We start from the raw sequence: 22,779 nt of genomic DNA on the forward strand, positions 1-22,779 counted from the left end.
TGTCTGAGCTCGGTCTTTGTTACTTTTTTATATCGCAATCGTCAGGCAAAGGTTGAACGTTCGTCACTGAGAACAAGGCAACAATGTGTACGCAATGGGTATTTTATGGTGTACATTCCATTGTTCGGACCATAGCTCGGACGAGCAGTGATATTGTCTAACACGCGACACTAAGTAATCGATTGTTTATTCAACCTTAGGTATTGTCTAACATAGTTTTTTGTAATAGCTTTACTTTTAGCTTAAATTTTATTACATACTAGCAAAAGCAACGCGGTTTCGCCCGCTTAGCTTCCGTTCCTCTTGGAACACGGGTCAAAACACAGCCTAAACACTCACAGACAACGTGTCTTCCGCAAAAATATTTTATTTTCGAGGTCAAACCTTTAAATATGTACATTATACCACGACTATTATTAACAATATGTTCTTATGTTAATAAAATTTGATATTCACTATTATTTACCTTGATAATAAACATTAAAAAACTGTAAATGTACTTATTTCAAAATATTTACAGATTAGTCACGGTCAATAACCGGTAGAATTTAACGATTAAAGGAAACATGAACAACACTATCACTTAATTAAATAAACTAAAGAAACTTGAATTTAAATAGTTATTATGTAATTTTAATTTGTTATGTAATCTTTCGAACAATTATTTCATTGAGCCTGTATATATTTCATAGATCGGTATATAATATAATATACCGATCTATGAAAATAATGGGGGATGATGACTAGGTTTGAATATATTGATTTTTATGAATGAATACGTAAAAACAGAAACAGAAAAACAGATGATTATCTGGATGTTTGCAAAATAAATAAATAAAATTTCAAAATGTATTAAAAATCTTTTATCGTAATTAGACGAAAATTCATACATTTTAGCTTTCATACATTAAACACAATCACACAAATCTAACGATCATTATGATCAACGACGTCATTAATTCGTGGCATTTTGTATGGGGCGTTTTTCAGGTATCCGTGGCAATGCCGCACATATGACCCTTTAAATCCCTGTAGCTCAAAAAGTAATAATCGCAGATATCCTGTTACTTTTACAAATTTGCTTTAGTTTTAGCATACTCCTAATTTAAGTACAATTTAAAAACATCGCTATTGTCTAATCCGATCCGTTACAATTAGCCGTTAAGACATTTTTGTAAAATGAAAAAATCACACGGGATGTCCTGACGAATACTTACGAGTAAATAGTACGCCCCCGCGGTTTCATCTGGATAATTCCCGTTTCCATGGGAATACGGGATAAAAATATATAAGCGTTATTCGGTGACGATGTAGCTTTCTAAATTTAAAGTAAATTTTGAGTTAATTCGTAACACACAAACAAACGAGAAATCAAATCTTACTATACATTAGTTCCTAAATAACCGATGTATTTTGCAAGGTTCTCCAAAATGGAATCATCAATGCCAGATTGACATCATCATTTACCAAAAAGGTCATGACAAGTTTATGAGACAGACTTTATTCTAACTAATATTATAAAGAGGAAAGATTTGTTTGTTTGTTTGTAGCAAATAGGCTCCGAAACTACACATACAATTTAACGGGTGAACATCGTTAATAATTCGGATCTTACAGTGGAATTCGTTGTAGGTGCACCCCCAGAGGATCATTCAGCCGCTGAGTGTCGAATTTAACTTCTATTTGTTTGAGAATTTGACACTTAGCGGGTGAATGATCCCCTGTGGGTGCCCTTACAATTTCTATGAACTCCACTGTTAGACTATGACGGGTAAGGTTGAAGTCTAACTTCGAACCTAATCTTTCATGAGATTTTAATTTTTCTGTGTTGAGTCCTTAACTGCGGAGCTATTGAGGATTTATAATCTTTTAATTTACGCTAAATCTTCCTATAACTTGCTTAAAGACCTTGCCCTCTCTAGAATTGGAGCAAGTTCTATATTAGAACGGGTATCCAAAGCTGCTCTAGTAGGATCTTACCAAATTTGTCTAGGCAGGGAGGACAACACGAGCGGAGTAAAGTGTTAATCGATTGTCGAGGAATTCCTTAACCCTACGTCTATTGGTCACAAGTCCAGGAATCTCCTCGGACATTTTCTCTATGCCACGCGATGGATCTGGCACCCGCACGCTGAATCTATGGAATACTAAGATATTCGCCCCGTTATATGTCCCTACCTAAATATAACTGTCTGTGACGTCACCCGGGTCACAGCTGAAAATTAGTGCTAGACATTGCTTTTCTGCGATGAACGGCTAATGCTGAGCTGTAAACCCTTTTTGTTTGGTGTCACAGACAATCATATAATATCTTAGATATGACAGTAAAAATGAATAAACTTATTTTCTTTCTTTCTTTACCTAACCTATATACATAACATATACTATAATAAAACGTTAGTGTGACTTAACAATTTATCTGTTTCACAACACGGCAGTTGTATTTACTTGGAAAACCCAAGTTGTGCATGGTTTTTCATATTTCTTCATCAACGCCTGCAACAAAGTTTTTATCTACCTTCATGATCCGTTTCATCTGCTACCAACCGTCACAAAGTAATTACTGAAAGAGAAATTAGGCAACTAAGTGCATCCGAAACGTTGGAAAAGCATTTGATGTACGACTTTGGCTCACGCATTTGTGCACCGAATCTTTTACTGCTATCTTTTAATTACTGATATATTAAACATGTTGCACTAGCTCACTAGCGTGGCTTCTTTTTTTTCTGTAGTGTTTTTCTCTAAGTCTTATTTTATAGCTGCCGTATAGCTTCTGTTTTAATTGGATAACTGTTTTTTTACGTCAGTTTCTAGTGCAACACATTCTATACAACAGCCCTACGATGTGTTTACCAACAAACAAATTAGAAATTAAAATAGAAAACGCATGTCATTTCATATCTTATTTATTTTAAACTAGCTGACCCCCGCGACTTCGTCCGCCCTTAGATCTCTTTAATCCAGCCCTTACAGGATTATGGTTGTAAAAATGGAGTAACTTCTCCCGTTTTCTCAACATTTCCATTCACTGCTCTGCTCCTATTGATCGTAGCGTGACGAAAAGTATACTATAAGCTGCCCAGGAGCATGAAGAATAATTGTACCAAGTTTTGTTAAAATCCGTCGAGTAGTTTTTGTTTCTATAACGAACATACATACAGACAGATAAAAATTTTACTGATTGCATTTTTGGCATCAGTATCGATCACTAATCACCCCCTGATAGAATTTTAAAGTTTTTAAGGTAATCTATTAATAATTTTATTCTGGAATATATTTAATTTACAGAACTTTCTCAGTCCCATCTCTTTTGTCCCAAAACAAAAGTGATATCGTTAACTCTTTTGTCCCAAAGAGATGCCGCTATTGGTCGACATTTATCTATTTCTCTTCACGAGGTAGGTACGTCACATGTTTCCAACCTTTATGTTTCCAACTAAGACAGTCTTACCAATATAATACCGAAAAAGTTCGACAATAGTCTAACGGTCGGACATCGAAGTCATCTCCGATTTGAATCTAGGTTTTAACCGTTGAGCTATTAAGGTTTAACAAGCCCTAACTGGTTTCTTCACACATTATTACATGGTTACCACTCACCACTTTAAAGACCAGAAAAACAACGAAATACCTACCAGCTCGTTTGTGGAATTTAGTTTATTTTTGCGTATTTCCTTTCGCTGTTATTATGTACGAAAAAATGTACGTAAACGAACAACATAATGATGCCCGAGCAGTGATGTAAGCCGGTTACGTGTTTGTATTGTTTGATATAATTTGACCGATGCTCTGCTGTTAACACACGAAGCGATTTACTGTCACTAATCGATCTATATCGTTACTCGGACCAGTTATCTTTGGACATGTATCGCACTCAAATTCACCAGCAATATTTTCTGTCGTTTTTGAGGGGGACGAGCTTTGACTATTTAAACTATGGACCTGTTTCGCACCCAAATTCACCAACAATAATATCTGTCGTTTTTCGAGGGGGACGAGGTAAACTCATACATCGAAAAAATTTAACACCATTAAATATATTCTGTGTCCATACACTACACACAACTATAAATTAGACTCGCAATACACACACGCGTAATTTTTACAGAGACTAACAAACATCGCGTAGACTATCCACAGAATATATACATAGAATATTCGATTACTTGATCGATTTTTTGCTGTTCCGTCAAAAGAATCGATTCTTTGTAGAAATTGTTTTATTACGAATTTGATAAAATTATAGATAGCAATAGCAATACATACAAATGAAACGTTACTTCATCTTTTACTAAACTATATGTTTTTGGCCGTTTTTATGCCATTCAACTACTCAAACCGGCATTTTTAGGGAGCTCTTTAGACGACGAAAACTATTAAAACAATAAAACATCGATTCTATACCAACATTTTTTATAAACGCATTAGATCATTGTTTTTTGATCTTTGCCAGAGGGGTAACGGTTAGCAAGGCAGGTCCTGTTATTAATGGTCGAAGGGAACGAGGTAAACTCACACATCAACAAATATTTAACACTAGTAAATAAAATTAAATATTTTTTGTCCTTACACTAAATACACTATATATTTTTGGTAATACATTGTTAACATACATACACATGTAATTTTAACACAATGAAACAAAGATTCTACTGACGTAGTTTATATCAGATCGCATCGAACGGATTTAACTAACGTATAATTAAAAATTCGTTTAATACGATGCGTCCCATACGTACAATGCGGTTAAGTGGACGCCTACCTTTAGACTATATAGACCGTACCAATAAATGCCACATACATACGTTCGGAAAACATAAAAAACCCCTTCTTCGGCAGTCGGGCAAATTGTTAAATGTTGTCACTGAGTAGTCAATTAGCAACATCAAAACTGATTGCGAGTGCATTACGTGATTACCCCTCTCTGGTTTAATTACTAACGTCATTGCAAGTGCATTAAAAAGCAGTGGCTAGGCACTGCTATGGTGAAATCGTCATGGTGTGGTTATCGATGTAGTCTTATAGATACGAGTACGAATGCATTCACTGCGTGAAACGTAAGAAAGCGATGCAGTGCGATACGTCCAATCATTTCTTTTGTAATTTTTAGGCTTTCATATTCTATACTTCGCCCGCGTGGAAATCGATAGAAACTTTCAACCCCCAATTTCACCCTCTTCTATTTATATTGTCGCATGTTTTATAATATAATAGTTCATTAATGTTTTACAAAACTATAAGTCAAAATATGAACGATTTATATGGAACCCCTTTTTAACCCTTTAGGGGTAGAATTTGCAAAATATTGAATAACATTACCTATACATACATACATACCAATTTTTACAAATGCAACTTTAAAAGTAGTGAAAGAATTTTTCAAAGCTGGTCAGTAGGTTCAGAGCATATTCAATGCAAACAAACAAATAATATAATAAAATCTTTCCTCTTTATAAAATTACTAGCTGACGCTGCGTGGTTTCACCCGCGTGGTTCCTGTTCCCGTAGGAATACGGGGATAATGTATATTGGATATGCTTCCTCGATATCTATCTAACACTGAAAGAATTTTTCAAATCGGATTAGTAGTTCCTGAGATTACCGCGTTCAACCAAACAAACAAACTGTTCAGCTTTATAATAATAATATAGATACGAACAAATATGTATGATGTAAGTAAATCTATCATATACGTACGTGTATATTAAAAGTGCAGTTTCAAAAATTCAGTCCAATTACGCAAGCCCATATACTCATAAATCGTAAAATAATTCAGGTTTCCATTTATAAATCTATCGCAATATTTGAAATAATTTCAAAAAGAGATCCACTTAACTGCCATTTGTAAACTCAACAACCTTGGTATTTACAAGTTTACTTAACATTTTGTGAATTTGTTGTTCTCAATGTTACATTCAGCCCACGCAAAGTTGACGTGTGGATTGTATAGTTTTGTTTTATTATCGAATTCAAAGAAAGGAGGAGGGTCTCAATTCGAAGCGTTTTTAGGGTTCCGTATTCCACAAGGAACCCTTATGTATATATAGTATAGTATATCGGGAGTACATTCTGCTTAGATATTTATTTAGAATATACCTACTTATTCAAGAAGCAAATATTATACTGCGTCTGCATCTATAAATCATTCTAGTTTATATAACTGACAACTGTAATTACCGACTACACTAACAGATGCACAAAAGCGATAATGTTCCGAGAAATACCAAATAACATATTTCCTTCTTCCTATATAATATAGTTCATACATACAATATAGTTTATTAGACAACCGATAACTCGAAAACAGCTAAAGGAGATGGTCTAAAATTGTATGGAGCCTAGGATCAGTCATTGTACCCTGGCGGAAATAAAAGAAAATATTTTTTTCGAATATTTTTGACTATACAAATCTACGAATTGACTATGATTCTTTCGAAATAATATTCATTCTCTCCCAAGAAATGCAACACTATTATGGGTAATAATGGCGCATTGATGACGTTTTTAATGCAGTAGTCGATTTGACGTTTGCTGTCAATTATCATGTCATGTCATTTACATTTTAATAAAATCCTTGTATTTTTTAAATTTTAATGATACGAGGTAAAAGAGTGGACCTGAAATGGACCATCTCCTTTATAAACCTAAACCTTAAACTCCCTGATTAGTAAATTAAACAACAACTATTATTAATTGGTAACATTGCGGCTTAATGAAAATTCCAAGACTGACAATTTATTACACACAAAATTTCTACAATATAAAAAACGATATATAATACTAAAATCTTTAAAAATAAATAATAACAAATAACTACAGCATTCTATACAGGCTCGGACTTGAATGTGATTTTTATTATTTATTTATAACGAGTTAGGTCGGCAAGTTTTACGAAAAAACACAATACGTACCTACTAAAAAAAATATTGCTCAGCAGATCATTAATGTTGAATATCTTGTTTTAATTCTTGTTGTAATTGTTTCAGCTCTGGGAAGCGACAAATCGGCTCCAATGTCTTAGCTAGGTAAATATATTCTTAATATTTTATAACCAATTGTAATATTAGTTATCGTTTTTAAAAGAAACCCATAACCTGTAAAGTAGACAATGAAAATGATACCTTTCCTTTCATTTAATTCCAATGACAGTGTTGGGAGTGGTTCCGACAATAATCCAACTGAAATCGAACCCATGACCACTTCTCGGTGAGACCGGGCCCTTCACCTTTATTTTGTAATTTTTAATAACAGCGCCATCTATTGAAACACCGGCGAACTTTATCGTTCATACTACAACGTAGTACCACAAACTGAATGTAGATGGCGCTAAATTTTACTCGCACAACATCTGATAGATGGCGCTAAATTTTACTCGCACAACATCTGATAGATGGCGCCACTAGTATGAAGTTAATTCAAACGTTTAATTCAAAATTCTTTCCTGAGGTGTCCTGACGGCTGTGACTAGGTAATGGAGTGCATTATTATTGTTTTAGCCAATTGTACCGGTCGTCGTCCTTCAACTCGTCCGGGTGCGGGTCGGGTGGGGAGCCGGCTGACGACATGTACTCTGACGTCTCGCTAGAGGAGGATGTACAAGGCCTCAATTATAAGGTAAGTCCTAATTCCCATACATCCACTTCTGATATCAATATACCGACCTATTAAGAGTTTTTCTTTTATAAGTATATCCATGGGGCCATGGAACATTAGACTAGAATGACTAAAGAAGAAAAGGTAATTTTCAACCGATATCCAATCAGGAGGTTCTTCGTTTAGCTGTATGCATATTTTTTCATGTAGTGGTAATTTTTAAATAGGTCAATGAATGAGATGAGATATATGCCTTAATCTTGCCTACTACAAGTATATTATCTAGAGTTGTCATTCTTTATGTAAAATGTGATATTTTACATAAAGGATGGCAACTCTGCTCTCTCAACACAATGCTTGTTTAGCTTCATTATGAAACCAATAAAATTAACAAAAACATTAGGTACATGTTTTTTTTATTCCAGACACATAAATACATCCACGTTACTTTTAAATGTTAGAGGGTATCAGGAAGTAAGCCGCAGTTTTGGATAAAATGAATACGGATATCAATTTTATACTATAAATCTTAAATTTTCCCTTGACTCACAAATTGAATATATTATTTTTATTTAGTTGTGCCTCAAACTAAGTTTGTGGTCTACAAATTCAATGTTTGAGTCATATGTAGACAAAATTCTACCGAAACTTGCGAATGAATACTGCAAAAAACCAACCAGGTAGGTATAAAATTCGCGATTAAAAACAAGTTTCCCCGAAAATTATCTCATTTTCTTGGAAAACAGGTTAGGTAATTACTAATTGTAATTACCTATGGTGTGTCATTGGTATGTCATTGTTTTAGTGATAAAAGTGGAGTTATGTCAATTTCCTTCCGGTGTTATCTGCTATTATAAGTAGGTACCTGTACGAGGTCGTTGTGAATGGAATTTTCCTTGAAGGTAAAAAATTCAAAGCTAACGAATTTTTGTGAGACCAATCTGCTATCAGTTGAAGATCCTCATTTAATCTCTGTACCGCCAAATTACATTCATGTGGCTCAAAAGGAAATCATGGGCATATAAAAGGTATTTACAACTCTCAATATTATCAGTAATATTTGCACAGTATGAGATAAATTAAAGTGGACCTAAAATAGATCCTTGAGGAACCCCCTACTAACATTTTTTAACGGAGAAACGACACTTCTTCCCATCATCCTGCGTTACCTCAATGTTCTGGGTTATATTCAACAAATAACTGTCAAACTAATTCACTGAAAACACAACTACGGACAACGAGGTCCAGGGTTCGAATATGGGTCAGGTCAACAAAAAATACGTTGTAAAATTACATTATTTGTGAGATAACACTGAAAATAACACAAAACCTGTGTTATTTTCAGTGTTGTAAGTCAATTCAAATATTATTTACTCCTTACAATCTCACAAACTTTACCTCTCTAAAATAGTATCTAGTATAAATAGAGATTAGACAATTCGCAATGCAAGAATAGCTTTGAAAATTCCGTCAAATTTCATAAAGTAAAAAAACCTGCATAAAGGCATAAGGCATACTAATATTATAAAGCTGAAGAGTTTGTTTGTTTGTTTGTTTGATTGAACGCGCTAATCTGAGTAACTACTGGTCCGATTTAAAAAATTCTTTCAGTGTTAGATAGCCCATTTATCGAGGAAGACTATAGGCTATTTATTATCTCCGTATTCCTACGGGAACGGGAACCACGTGAGTGAAACCGCGACGCGTCAGCTAGTAAAAAATAAATGAGGCGGTAGCCAGTGCATAAAGGCATTGTTCAAAACGAATTACTAATAAACGTTTACTCAGAGGCAAAACAGAGCACTCGGTCATACGTCGGAGTCATCCACTCCTCAGTGACTAAGACGTGGTTTAATTTTGTACACTGAAAAGATTAATGAAACTATAGTCAGATTGAGTAGGTATTTTAAACTATGTAAACAAACAAAAACAGCTGACTCAGGTTTGCTCAACATTTTATCATTATTTACGAATATTATCATGAAATAAAACTTCCTGTGGTAAACAAATATTTTTTTTAATTTTATATTCCTATATAATATATCCTGTTATTTATCAAACAGATAATGCTTCACTTATATTAAGGGTTCCGTAGGCAATAAAGAACTCTTATAGTTTTGTTTCTTTATTATGTAGAAGCAAGCATAAGGTTTCCTCGACATATTTAAACACATTAATCAAAACGGTTTTCTCGGAGGACGATAAGGGTGATTGATTCGTACGTTTCTTTTTTGGTGACGGAAACAATAGCAACGCGGAATAACTGCTCCGGCTAGTTCCAGGCTCCGGTTCACTAATTTTCGTACTAAACTAAATAAAATTAATTAATTAAACTGATAAAAAACCCGACTGCATAAATGATAAAAAAACTGAAAAGAAAAAAAAGCTCAGTCCAGAAGTGTAGAAAACAATTAGAAAACAGTCGGGACCTATTATATTGAATAGAATGATTTTCGTCTACATTTTTTATTAGGTCCCGACTTTAGTTTGATCAATTTTTATATCATTTATGCCGGGTTTTTATATTTGTTTAATTAATTAATTTATTTCACACTTTTTAGTTACGATAGATGGTGAATTTCGGATTTATTGGTTACGTTTGTTACAAAGTACGATAATGTATACCTAAGTCCAACTGAAATTAAGTAAATATTCAAAAAATCTACGCAACCCTCGGTGGCCGAATCCGACTCGCACTTGTCCGATTTTTATAATCAATATATTTCTTTTAGTCTATTTTAGGTGTTTTATGACTACACTTCATAAACCTCGCACCTTATAGTCGTCCGCCTCGCGTATTATGTATAGACTTAATTAATATTAGAATTAATAAATAACGTTTTCCTAATTGTAGTTTTTTTAACATGGCCATGATATACTATTTTGAAATTCTCACAAAAATCCCTTGAATTTGATTCGCATGTTGCAATATTCACAAAAAAAAAAACTTCACCCCGATTCTATAGCGTCTCACAGTCGTCTTGTTGGTTTTTTTTTTCTAATTTCACCTATCTAAGAACACTTGGGTTATTAAAACAAATCTAACGTTATCTGAATTACGTAAATCCGTTCAACGGTTTGGAAGATATGAGGTAATAAAGAATATTACATACATACATACAAGATACGCGCGAAAAACATAACCCTTCTTGCAGTCGGGTAAAAACAGTAAACAAACAACAAATAAACCATAATTAACAATAACAACGAAACGAGAACAAAACGAAATAACAAAAATTACAAGGGAAGAAAATACGCACGACAGACTGGATTTAGTTAACGAATCATTAACGAATACTGATATATAAGTAGGAGTATTAGTCATAGACAGCAAATAAATGTGTTCTGTGCTGTGAAGTGTGAACTGTCAAATGTCAATCTTCTTTCACTTATTAATACAAAATCAAAAAAAATATCATAGTATATGGTAATTCTGCAATAAATGAAAGGTTAAATTCACATTAAAATAAAAGAAATCATCGTTTTAATTACAACTTCTTTCTTCTTTTGATATGAAAATACGACATTTATAAAATAATTAAAGTTATAATTTAATTTTATAAATGCACATTTAATACCCATAAAACTCAATATCTTTATTTTTCATAATGGTTTGTGACTCATGTCTGCTTGGGTTCTTTTTATGTCGTTTGTATTGTTTTTGTGCAAACTCTATATATTTAACATAGAGGAATTAGAAATGGAAATGGATCGCACCCAAATGCAGCAACAAAATTGTCTGTCGTTTTTTGAAGGGTACGAGGTAAACTCAGTCATCGATAATATTTAACAAAAATAAATAATAAAATATTTAATAAGAATAATATAATCTGTACACAGAATATTAAATTAATGGATCGATGTTTTGCTGTTTGTTCGTTCGTTAGAAGAATAGTATCTATTTTTCTTTTAGATATTGTTTTTATTACAAATTTATTATTTATTATAATTATGTTTTTGATGACCTCCGTGGCGCAGTGGTATGCGCGGTGGATTTACAAGAAGGAGGTCCTGGGTTGGATTCCCGACTGGGCTGATTGAGGTTTTCTTAATTGGACCAGGTCTGGCTGGTGGAAGGCTTCGGCCGTGGCTAGTTACCACCCTACCGGCAAAGACGTACCGCCGAGCGATTTAGCGTTCCGGTACGATGCCGTAACCGAAAGGGGTGTGGATTTTCATCCTCCTCCTTACAAGTTAGCCCACTTCCATCTAAGACTACATCATCACTTACCATCAGGTGAGATTGTAGTCAAGGGAAACTTGTAAACAATAAAAAAAAAAAATCTTAGATTGCATCATCGCTTACCATCAGGTGAAACTGAAATCGAACGTCACTTCATCTTTTAGTGAATTAGAAGTTGTTGACCATTTTTCATGCCATTGAACTACTTACTACACAAACCGGAATGATTAGGGAGTTTTTTCAGTCGACGAAAACGATTACAACAATGAAACATCGATACGATATAAGTATACACGCGTTAGATCGTTGATTGATTGACAGAGAGGTAACGTCTTGCGAGGCAGGTCCTTCTATAATTAGTCCAAGATAATTAATTAATTGTATGTGAATCCGGGTTCAAAAGGGCTAGAACCCAGAGCCGTAAAGCTTATTATTAAAAATAAAATGTATGTGAATCGAAACGAAAAGTGTCGCCTAAAAGAACCTTTTTGAGTAGTGATATTGTTGTGTAAAAAGCCTAAAGTTGCGGACTATAGAGACCGTTTCGTCGAATCTGACTCCCGAAAATTACATATTACTAACTGTTCCCGTGGTTGCACCCGCATGTAAACCTCTGGTTCGTGGGAATACCTAGTTTAAGGGCCAGCCCCTGTAGCCAAGTGGCATGTCGATTCTCTTTCTACGATCGCAAACGCTTCCAAAACTAAAAAAATGTATGGGAATGACATTTACTATCGACGGGTCACGTGATCAAGAACTGTCATTCTGACAGGGACAGGACGCCATTGTAATTCTGTAGCATTTCAAATAAACATTTCTTATTCTATCATTTATTTATATGTCCTTTTTCAATTTTAACAATATTAATACAAAATATAATACAAAACACTATTAACAATTTATAAAAAAAAACCAACACCCCCGCTGCGGGACATTTCAGTGCCTAAGCAACCGGCGGTCAGAGCTCCAGAGTAAGGAACTTCCTCACAATACGCGTCTTCTCAAGAATCACTGCATTCTGTATCCGACTCTTGATCCAATAGTTAAGTGAAAGCTTCCTAAGGTAATAGTGTCGAAGCTTTTCGCTATAAGACCATTGACTGAAACAACTGTCGGAACAATAATACTTGACTCAACATTCCACATGGCTGTAATCTCGTGAATAAGGTCCAAGTATTTTGATACTTTTTCTTACTGGGATAAGCAGTACCTACCCTACGTGCTGTTCTGCACTTTAGTATATAATGGGTAACTTATTTACCCGCCTGCGTCAGAAGTCAGAAGGAGAGTAATGTTTTTTTGTAATGTGAAATGGAAATAAGGAAAATTTAAAGCTTGAAAATCTTAAAATTGTACATAAATCACCACTGTATAATGTTGACTAATAAAATTTATGTAAAATATAATAAACTATGAGTCGATACTTTTATGAAACTATTTAAACTTCTGGCAACTAATAAAAGATTCCATTTTCAAAATACTGTTCATAACTAGTACAAGATTCCAATTTCAAAATATTGTTCAAGTACCTACATGAACAGCACATTCCAATAGCGGCTCGAATCTGTAATTCGATTCAAGGTCATATTGGAATCCAGCCAAATCCTAAAATAAGTATTTCGCGATTTGTATGTAGATACACTAAAAGGAATGACGAAGTTTACGACGAAATAAATGAATAAGTTCCAGTGAGTCGGCACGGGCTGACTGTTGTTTAAAATGTATATACTCGTCGTGGTAGCACTGCCTCATTGGCATTAGCATTATTTCATTGGTGGGGCCTGGTTCCCGACATCAAGTCTATTATTAGTATCATAATAGAATTCTATATCGGTATCCCAGAATTCTAGTATCCCAGAATCCAGAATATTGGGTGGGCACGGTGACAGTGGTTCAGGTACGGACAATGATGGCCAGGGGGAGTTGAAAAAGTTTGAATCGCGGGTTATGCCAAAAAAATACGTTATTGGAATTTTCCTTACAAGAAAAATCTTGGGTAGTTGGCGATGTTGGTACACCCCCGTGCCTCGGAGAGCACGTAAAGCCGTCGTTTCTACGCCTGATCTTTCAGCAGTCGTGTCGGTCTGCCGTCCGATTAGACTATGAGAAGGAGAGAACAGAGTGTGCACCTGTGCTTGTGCACACTTTTGTGCACTATGATATCTCCTGTATACATGGTTAAACTCACCATGGCCTTCGTGACCGAAAAAAAATAACATTTCTGTCTGGAGTAGGTTTTTTTTTAAAATAATATTTGCCTTGTCTTAAAAATATGACCAATATTCCTGTTAACCTCCAACTAGTCGTAAAAGACTGTGTTAGATGTGGCGAGGAACACCTCTCTGTGATGTGCCCGACCCCTTTACAGTTAAGTTATCGAGGATTCAAAATAGAATACCAAGCCTCATATTTTGTATTATTTACCTCTGCAATGTAATAACATTTGTTTGGCAAAAATAACGTGACAAAATCAATTAGTTGTTATCGGATGACAATAATAATAGCATGATAAATAATAATGATGACCATCGAGCCGTACAATGGCAAAAATTACTTCACACGTGCTTATCAATTTATCAAACCACAATCAAAAGTCCTTTATCGGCCTTCAACTTGATAAAGTTGTGATAACCGCACGTGATAAAAGTGCGCATAATCTATAATATGCATAAAAATGAATCCTCATTTTCCGGTCATCATGAACCTGGATGGCTGGAGCAATTTCGCTATTTCTTATTTTGTTGTGTTTTTATTGCCAGGAGAAGGTTCAAAAAAGTTAGAAAGTTGCGGAGAACACTAAAAAAGTTAATTTTTTATTTGAATAATAATCCTGAATCAAAATTACTATAATAATTTTCTCGCGGAAGAAGTCGCTAGTATACAACACGGTTTGTCTATTAATACCATATTTTACATTACGTTTTGTATCTCATGCTATCCACTATTAGCAAACTGAATTAGCACACACAGGAAGTGGATCAAACTAAAATTTTGAAGGAATATAATGTTATGGCCTATTTGGCTAAAGGCTAAAGGCCTATATTTTTATCTACAAAACAATACCTATATTCTACTCTAAAGAGTACACGATCACAAGCCTATTTAAACGGCCCATTGTAGAGCCAGGCCTCTCCCCTTACACTATCATCATCACTTGGTGCTATCCCTTACAATCTGTATCAATCCGTCCTTACAGAAGAGGGCATTATACAAGTTCGTTCTAAAACCCACAACAAACTCAATAACTGCGCACGCGCACCCACTAATAAATCAAACAGTACGATTGTTATTCCACATATCAATCGTTTATCATATGGGCCGCACGCATCTGACCGGAAGGCGCACTGGCGTCTCTTCCGCCCGCCATTGCTGTCCTACCAACGTACCTAATGAACCAGCTCGGTCTATTGTTTAAAACCTTTCCTTGATATTCATATTGGGGTCATTGAACAGAAATTACGGATAATGCCCACCTTTATGGACAGTTTTGGCTTTATTAGGTTTGTTTATGCCGGCTTTATGGTGATTGCTGTTAGAATATCAACCATACTTTTTAGCTGCATTATTAAAATGCCTCGTTGTTCCAGAACTTTCTCGTTAGATTGTGTGACTTTGGATTACGAAATTTTAGATTCGAGCCCTTAGCCGGAATATAAAACACTAAGCTATTCTTTCTTCTAAGAAATTTCAAGTAATAATTCTTAGTGTTGGGATGTTACATCCCCGTGCCTTCTAAAGGTAAACCGTTGATTATTTTCATAAACATCACTGGCCATGATTGTTAAAGATTTTAACTGTAGGTACGTACAATAAAGTTTTGCAGTTGCTCCTTATGAGTCTAGAAGCTCCTTTCTATAAAGAGGCAGGTTTGATTTATCTGATGATGATGAATTTCATCATCATTAGATTATTTCAATTGGTTACAGGGCTATGTTATATTTACATAATGTTTGTTACCATGTTGATGTTTTGTCTGTATTGTAATTAGTTTTATCTTTAGATTCATCTTAGCGTTCCGCTTTTGCTTTTTAAACTGAGACTAATGAATCGAGATTAGTATCAAGTTAAACTCATTGTGTATCCTATTTCTAACACTATCCGTACCAAATTTATAATTGACTAGCAGACGTTCTGCGGTTTCACATGCGTAATTCCATTCTCTTGAGAATACGAGGGTAGGTAAATAATATAGAGTACACTTGCTCCCGAGATAACCTACTATAACCTAACAAACTCAGATTTCTTCGTGATAATTTGATTCCATTAATCGCAATCAGTCTGATTATAATTTCAAATTTTATGTTGAACGACGTTTTTGCATCACAAATAAGATGATATGAAATATTATTAGAAAGCATTTGCTTAACAGTTATAATATTTAATTGGCACAAGCAAACAGCAATCCAATTTCGCTTTCAATTTCACTTCAGGAATGTAACATTCAAATCAGTGCAGCAATTCTTCGAATATAGCTTAGTGCAAACGCATAGGGTCATTTTGACTACGTGGGCGGCTCCCTTAGACTGCCTTGCGACCACTTTATTGCTACAACGATACACTAGAGAACTTGGTATCTATTTCTTTGGAATAAAGGTCATATTGATCGCAGACATAAGTTTGCGACTGGCTCATAATGCAACGGACAATGGGCCCTGGGAGAAACTGCACGCAACATTACCTAGATAGGCACATACATAAATAATGCATTAGAACAAAATAGCGTTGGTACTGTGCGCTTGAATTAATTTGTCATTAAGGCTGCGTTGTATTCAATGATGTTACGCAATACTTCCATAAGGATAATGTTGGAGAATAAAAGGATAATTTGATTATATTTGAACATAGTTGATTATATGTGTACTCGTATATGACTTTTCTTTAATCGCTTGTGATTCATTTCTAGAAGTTGAGGAAGATAAGCAGTTGAACAAGAAAAAAAGACAATAAGTACTATTATTATTTATTTTAAATAACAAGGAATAGACGTTATGAAGGATTATATCCTTTCGTAATTTTAACATCTGATGTTGATTATGCATTCAATTCCGTAAATGTCATTAAGAATTGAATCTGAATCATGAATGAAAAAAATAATAAGAGTAGGTTAAAGATGAATGATGATGAATAGTATAAAGATCAAGATAGTATCATGTCATGTAATCTGTAATGTTTAACAATAATCAGATTATTAAAATATTCGGAGTGTATTAAAAAAACTGAACCCCGGTGGAGAAATTTAAAAAATCTGAAAGAAAAGTATAACTTGGACAATGTCACTATGGATTTTTCAAAATGAATAAATTTTTTAGATAATTTGGTAGAGTATCTTCCACTTCCGTTTTATCCATTAACTACGGGACTCCCTTTATATAGTATTTTTTTCCTTACATGGCAAAAAAAATAAACAAAGATCCGTCGTCACGACATTCACATATTTCTCACAAACCGTCCGTTTAAACTAAATCATTTATATACACATCACTTCATTTAAAATGAAAATGTTGCGAATTTGACATTTCGTAATGCTAGATTGTCTATGAATTGAAGAGACGGGAAAGATACATGAAATTATAACTTGTCGATAATTATGTACATATTTTTTAATTTTAATATTTGTGTCCTTTGTGGCTTATAAATAAAATAAATGTGTATCTTTATTAACACAGCACCAAAGAATATATTATACTCCATGGAGAAGAAGTAAATCTACATACATGAAAACGTTGGACATAGCAGCGACATTATTTCCGCATACGAATATTTTTTCATAAAGTCAGTGGCAATTTTAAATGGAGATTTTTGATTTTAAAATAGTTGAAGGACCTAATTGAGAAAAAACAAATAATAATTTAAAAAAATATATACAACCGACTTCAAAATATTAACGTACCCACGAAATTAAAAAAGGGAAAAATAATATCATTATATTTTCTGCCAAGCCAGTGTATTCAATCTATTAATTCAAGGTGTACCCTATCGTAAAGATTTTTGTTTCTCAGACATTATTTTTGTCTGTCATGTGTTTTTTTCAGTAACGACTTAAGTCAACATCAGACGGGCTTGGCAGCGACTTCAAAATGATCAATAAGTAGAAAATATAATAATGTTATCTTTCCCTTTTTAGTTTCGTGGATACGTTAACATTTTAAAGTCGGTTGTATTTTTTCATAATATTTTTTTTTTTATATTTTTAATATACCTAATAAATAAATCAATCCATATGAAATTCAACCTAAAATCCACCCATCTGAAAGTCGGAATTTTCGGTTAGTTATATTATTGTTAGTCATACACTACTCAGCAATCAGCAATAATATAACAACCAAACAACAAATAAATAACAAGACTAACAATTGCAAACGAAACAAATAAGTAATGATGATATGGAACAAACATTGACACGACCTCACTGTGAGCATGGAAGCGACAATGTGGCACTTTTTGCTCGCAGTTAACTCATCCTAAACCCAGCTTAACCGATCGCGGCGCGAGTGCTCCCGAATGTTTGTAATTATATAGCACGATCAAAAATTATTAAAAAACCGATAAACCGATTCTTCAACCACTTGCAAAATTTTTAAATTAAGAATAAAGAAAACAATACACAAATACGACTTGAATATTATGATTGCTGGATCAGAAAAATAAATAAAAGATTTGAAATACTAATAGAAAAAAGGTTATTACTTTTGTTTCGCAACATGGTGAGATTTTTATTTTTCTGGTATACGTAAATCGTGATAGTCAGAGTTATTAGGATATTATATAAAGAAGATTGAGAGATAGTGATGTACAAGGGGCCGAAACTTTAGTACAAATATTTTTGAATATATGACATTATGCGGTAATAAATTTAGTAGGTTCTAGAGCTAGAAAAATGTTACGAATTATAATTAGAGACAGACAGTAAGTGTACATTAATTCCAATTATGTTCTACATAGTCATTTGGACTAGTGGTGTATAACCAAGGTAAAAAAAGAAAGAAATAATAATCTTTAATTCAATAGAAAAATATTTTTGTCGCTTTTTTGTTTTTCTCAATTGTTTTCTTCAACAATTTAAAAATTAAAAATTTCCATTATAAATTGCCACTGACTTTATTTCAAAAATATTCGTATGCGGAAATAATGTCGCTACTATATCCAACAAAATGTAATGAAATGTTAATGTTTTTTAACTTTTGTAACTTTTGTATCTTTTGTAATTTTTAAAAATGTAAACTGTAAAATTTTTGTAATTTATGTACTTGGAAATAAAGGCTATATTATTATTATTATTATTATTATTTTCTCTCTCATTTATTTATTACTTCTTTTTTTTTAAATTTTTAACAATATAAGTATAAAATACAAAACATTATTAAAAATTTATAAAAAAAATTCACCCTCCCGCTGCGGGACATTTGAGTGCCCAAGCAACCGGTGGTCAGGGCTCCAGAGTGAGGAACCTCCTCACAATACGCGCCGTCTCAAGAATCACTGCCTTTTGTATCCGACTCTTGATCCAACAGTTAAGCGAAAGCTTCTTAAGGTGTTGGTCGAAGCTTTTCGCTATAAGACCATTGACTGAAACAACTATCGGAACAATAATAGTTGACTCAACATTCCACATGGCGGTAATCTCGTGAGCAAGGTCCAAGTATTTTGATACTTTTTCCTTTTCGGCTTTAACCAGATTATCGTCATGTGGAACTGTAATATCAACAATTATTGCACGACGCACTGACCGATCGACTAGCACTATATCAGGTCTATTGGCTACAATATACCTGTCAGTGATAATCGTTCGGTCCCAGTAGAGCAATGCACTGCTATTTTCAAGAACTGACGCTGGGTCGTACCTATAGTAAGGCATCTCAAAATCGATAAGGTCATATTGAAGAGCAAGCTGTTGGTGGATTATCTTGGCTACTTGATTATGTTATTTGTATTATTATTATTATTATTATTACTATATCCAACATTTTCATGTATTTCATGATTCACTTCTTCTCCTTGGAGTATATATTCTTAAAATGATATTTAATTTCCTAAAATGCACACAACTGAAAAGTTGGAAAACGAAACGAATATGGAACGTATTCGTTTTTTAAGATGACGTATAGTAACGGATATTTTAGTTTAGTTATTTCAGATATAACGATACCTACTTGATATCGTTACGATGCCCGCGGTTAACTTCTCAACCCTACTGATTGTCTTTGGTTCATAGTCAGCCATTATTGTTGTTTAAAATTGACATCTAAGAAAATTTCAAGTATACAAGGAATGATTACATTGAAGACATTGTAAAGTAAAGGACCTGCATCTTAATTTCTTACGACATCGTCAAGTCTAGACACACAGTCACCGCTCAAATCTACATACAAATCGGGAGTATAATGTATGTATATTATTGTATACAATAGATTAGGTATGTGCTGAAAGTGGGCGTTGATGTGGGATAAGTGTGTCAAGGATGTGTAGAATTATTGAATTATGGGCATAGCCGAAAATTAAACGTTTGTCTGCAATTGTTGGCAGATTGTTATAAATAAAATGATACATAGTTTGGATCACCAAGAATCACATGTGGCTCTCGTTTTATTTCCATTAATTTGACCAGGGCCTGTAGCCATGAGGTACGTCGATTCTCTTTCTACAAACGCTAACGCTTCGAACACTATCAAATTGTATGTTTGTAAAGAGAGAATAGATGTGCCACGTGGCTACAGATCTAGGACCGACTGACGGACAACGACGAACGATGGACTAAACTTGACAATTTTCACCCTTAGAGGGCAAATTATTGATAGAAAGTTATTACCTGAGGAGAACTGTCTAAATGCACAAACTGCGAAGGCATAATGAAAAATAAGTATGGAATCATCTTCCTTATAATATCAAGGGAATTAGAACTTAAAACAGCCATGGTGTTCCAATCTCCGAAATTGCGGAGTGATAATAATTGTTGGGATGGTGTCCAGTCAAATTCTATTAAACAGGATACATTTTGATAACTAGACTGACAGACACAAGCAACTTCTCAATTGGAAAGGGCTCCTAAAATCTAAAGTACAGAATAATTTAGGCTCATTTTTAGTTATCCCTAAGGTTTTATTTGCATAATTTTATTGCATTTAAAAAGAAATCGCCCTTAAAAATGTAAGTACTGCAAGGGAGAGGATAACTTGTTTGGTATAAAAGAATTTCGCCATTATTACTTACCCTCTTTTTCTTAAAGGAACCCTGCATCCTGAGAGTCCTTGAGATATGAGAGAAACTGGAGAGAGCTGTAGTACCTTGTCCTTTGAATCTTGAAGTTTGCCAAAGTTGTTTACGTCTCCTCGTACGGTCTTAGCTAGAAACGTTTTGTGAATAAAAATCTGCTCGATTTTCGGCATTTACGGTATAATCACAGTTTCTCAAAATGTTTTAATGTCACTAAAATTGTTTTCAAGGAAACTCAACTTAAATGTCTCTAGAACCTATATTTTTTTTGTAGGCGTAGGTAAGTAAACCGCTGATTGTTGCTCTAAATTCTAAAATTACTGCTCACCACTCGTCCCGCTAATTTGAGTATTTGGTAGTTTAACAAAAAAGTAAATTAGAAAATGAACAACGGAAATTTAAATAAAACAAATAGAAAATTTTGGACGAGAATTGTAGTGCATATAATACTGGCCAGCAAATACAATATGCAATAGAGTGTAGTCGAACAAATTAATGTCTTTGCTAATAAAATAATTTAGAATAACGACCAATCCTATTACGCATATAAAATGTCTAAAGAATTCCATTGCATTCGAGTTAAGCTCTTATAAATGTAATCCAGCAAGCCCCACAAGTGTAGAGTTATCTAATAGCAAATTGAGTGGCAACTGCCAACTGCAACAAGAAACTGAGAAACGGAAAGTGAAGAAACGCGTGCGAACGTCGCTGTATTGTTTGCAGATGCGTTCTATTTTGTTAAAATTTTGTAACCAATTACTTAGAAATAAGGTCAATTACAAGCGTAAACATTAATTCAAAAATTCGCATATACTAAAAATTGTATTGGTATTTACAGTATAGGCACTGAAAAGTCACGTTAGTACAAAGTTACAACTCCCAATTAGAATTTTAGGGAAAACTACTCGTAGCTTTTGCACATAATCGTGCTTGCAGGTAAACAAACCTACATTCACATTAGAAGACGAAAAGATATAGCAAATATTCTTTAAAAAAGAAATTAAATATAGAAGTTCTGGCGAACATAGAAGTTAAGATTAAGAAGCAAAAAATTCTGCTGATTAATACGAAGATCAACTAGAAAGCCAATAGTTATTTCTTAGAATTGATATTTAATTTTCTGTCAGATTTTTTCATTTGTAATCGCTTTTATGTTTAATGATTATAAAAATAAATAAATTATATGACGTGTAACAAATACATTAGGAACCTTATTTGCAATTTGCGATTTTCTGTTTTTGTCAACATTTTTTAATGCATATTTAATAGTGTCATTTGTCGTAGACTTGTAGAATGCCTAAGGAATGGTTATGCGTAGGTAATCGTTCGTGTAATGTTGTCAGATAGCTCATTGTAATTTAATATATTTACATGTGTATTTGCCGCTTGAAGTAATACGTTTAATGAAAATAAAATTATTATAACGTGATATATTAGTATTGGAAATTATATTTATACCTTTTGCGGTAGATTCGATGATATCTAATATCATTTTATTATTCTTTATGCTTGGCTTGTTTTTTTTTTGAGTTCCTTAATGATAAAGATGCTTGGAGGCCGTTGGATCAGCTTCCACCTTTACACAGAAAGTAAAACTATAAGAAATGTAAACAGTAATTGTTATCAATTGTAAATTAAAATACTGTATGACTTTTTCAAAAGAGCAACTGTTGAGTTTCTTGCCGGTATCTTCTCAGCAGAACCTGCCTTCCGAACCGGTGGTAAAATCTTTACAAATAGTCAACTGACGTGTCAAAAGTGCTTGTAAACTGAGCCTACTTGAAATAAATGAT

General features: G+C 33.8%; 1 protein-coding gene across 3 annotated transcripts in view; it reads left to right on the forward strand.

The window, feature by feature from the left end:
• Positions 1-22,779, forward strand: part of LOC112054155 (rab11 family-interacting protein 4A) — a 122,962-nt gene that overhangs the window by 60,540 nt on the left and 39,643 nt on the right. For all 3 annotated transcript variants that reach the window (XM_052885839.1, XM_052885838.1, XM_052885837.1), the window contains 2 exons: positions 6,987-7,025; positions 7,497-7,614. In XM_052885839.1, the coding sequence (XP_052741799.1) occupies positions 6,987-7,025; positions 7,497-7,614 (157 nt within the window). The remainder of the gene's footprint in view (positions 1-6,986; positions 7,026-7,496; positions 7,615-22,779) is intronic.

Source organism: Bicyclus anynana, chromosome 15 (assembly GCF_947172395.1).
Source record: "Bicyclus anynana chromosome 15, ilBicAnyn1.1, whole genome shotgun sequence".
Lineage (NCBI taxonomy): Eukaryota > Metazoa > Arthropoda > Insecta > Lepidoptera > Nymphalidae > Bicyclus > Bicyclus anynana.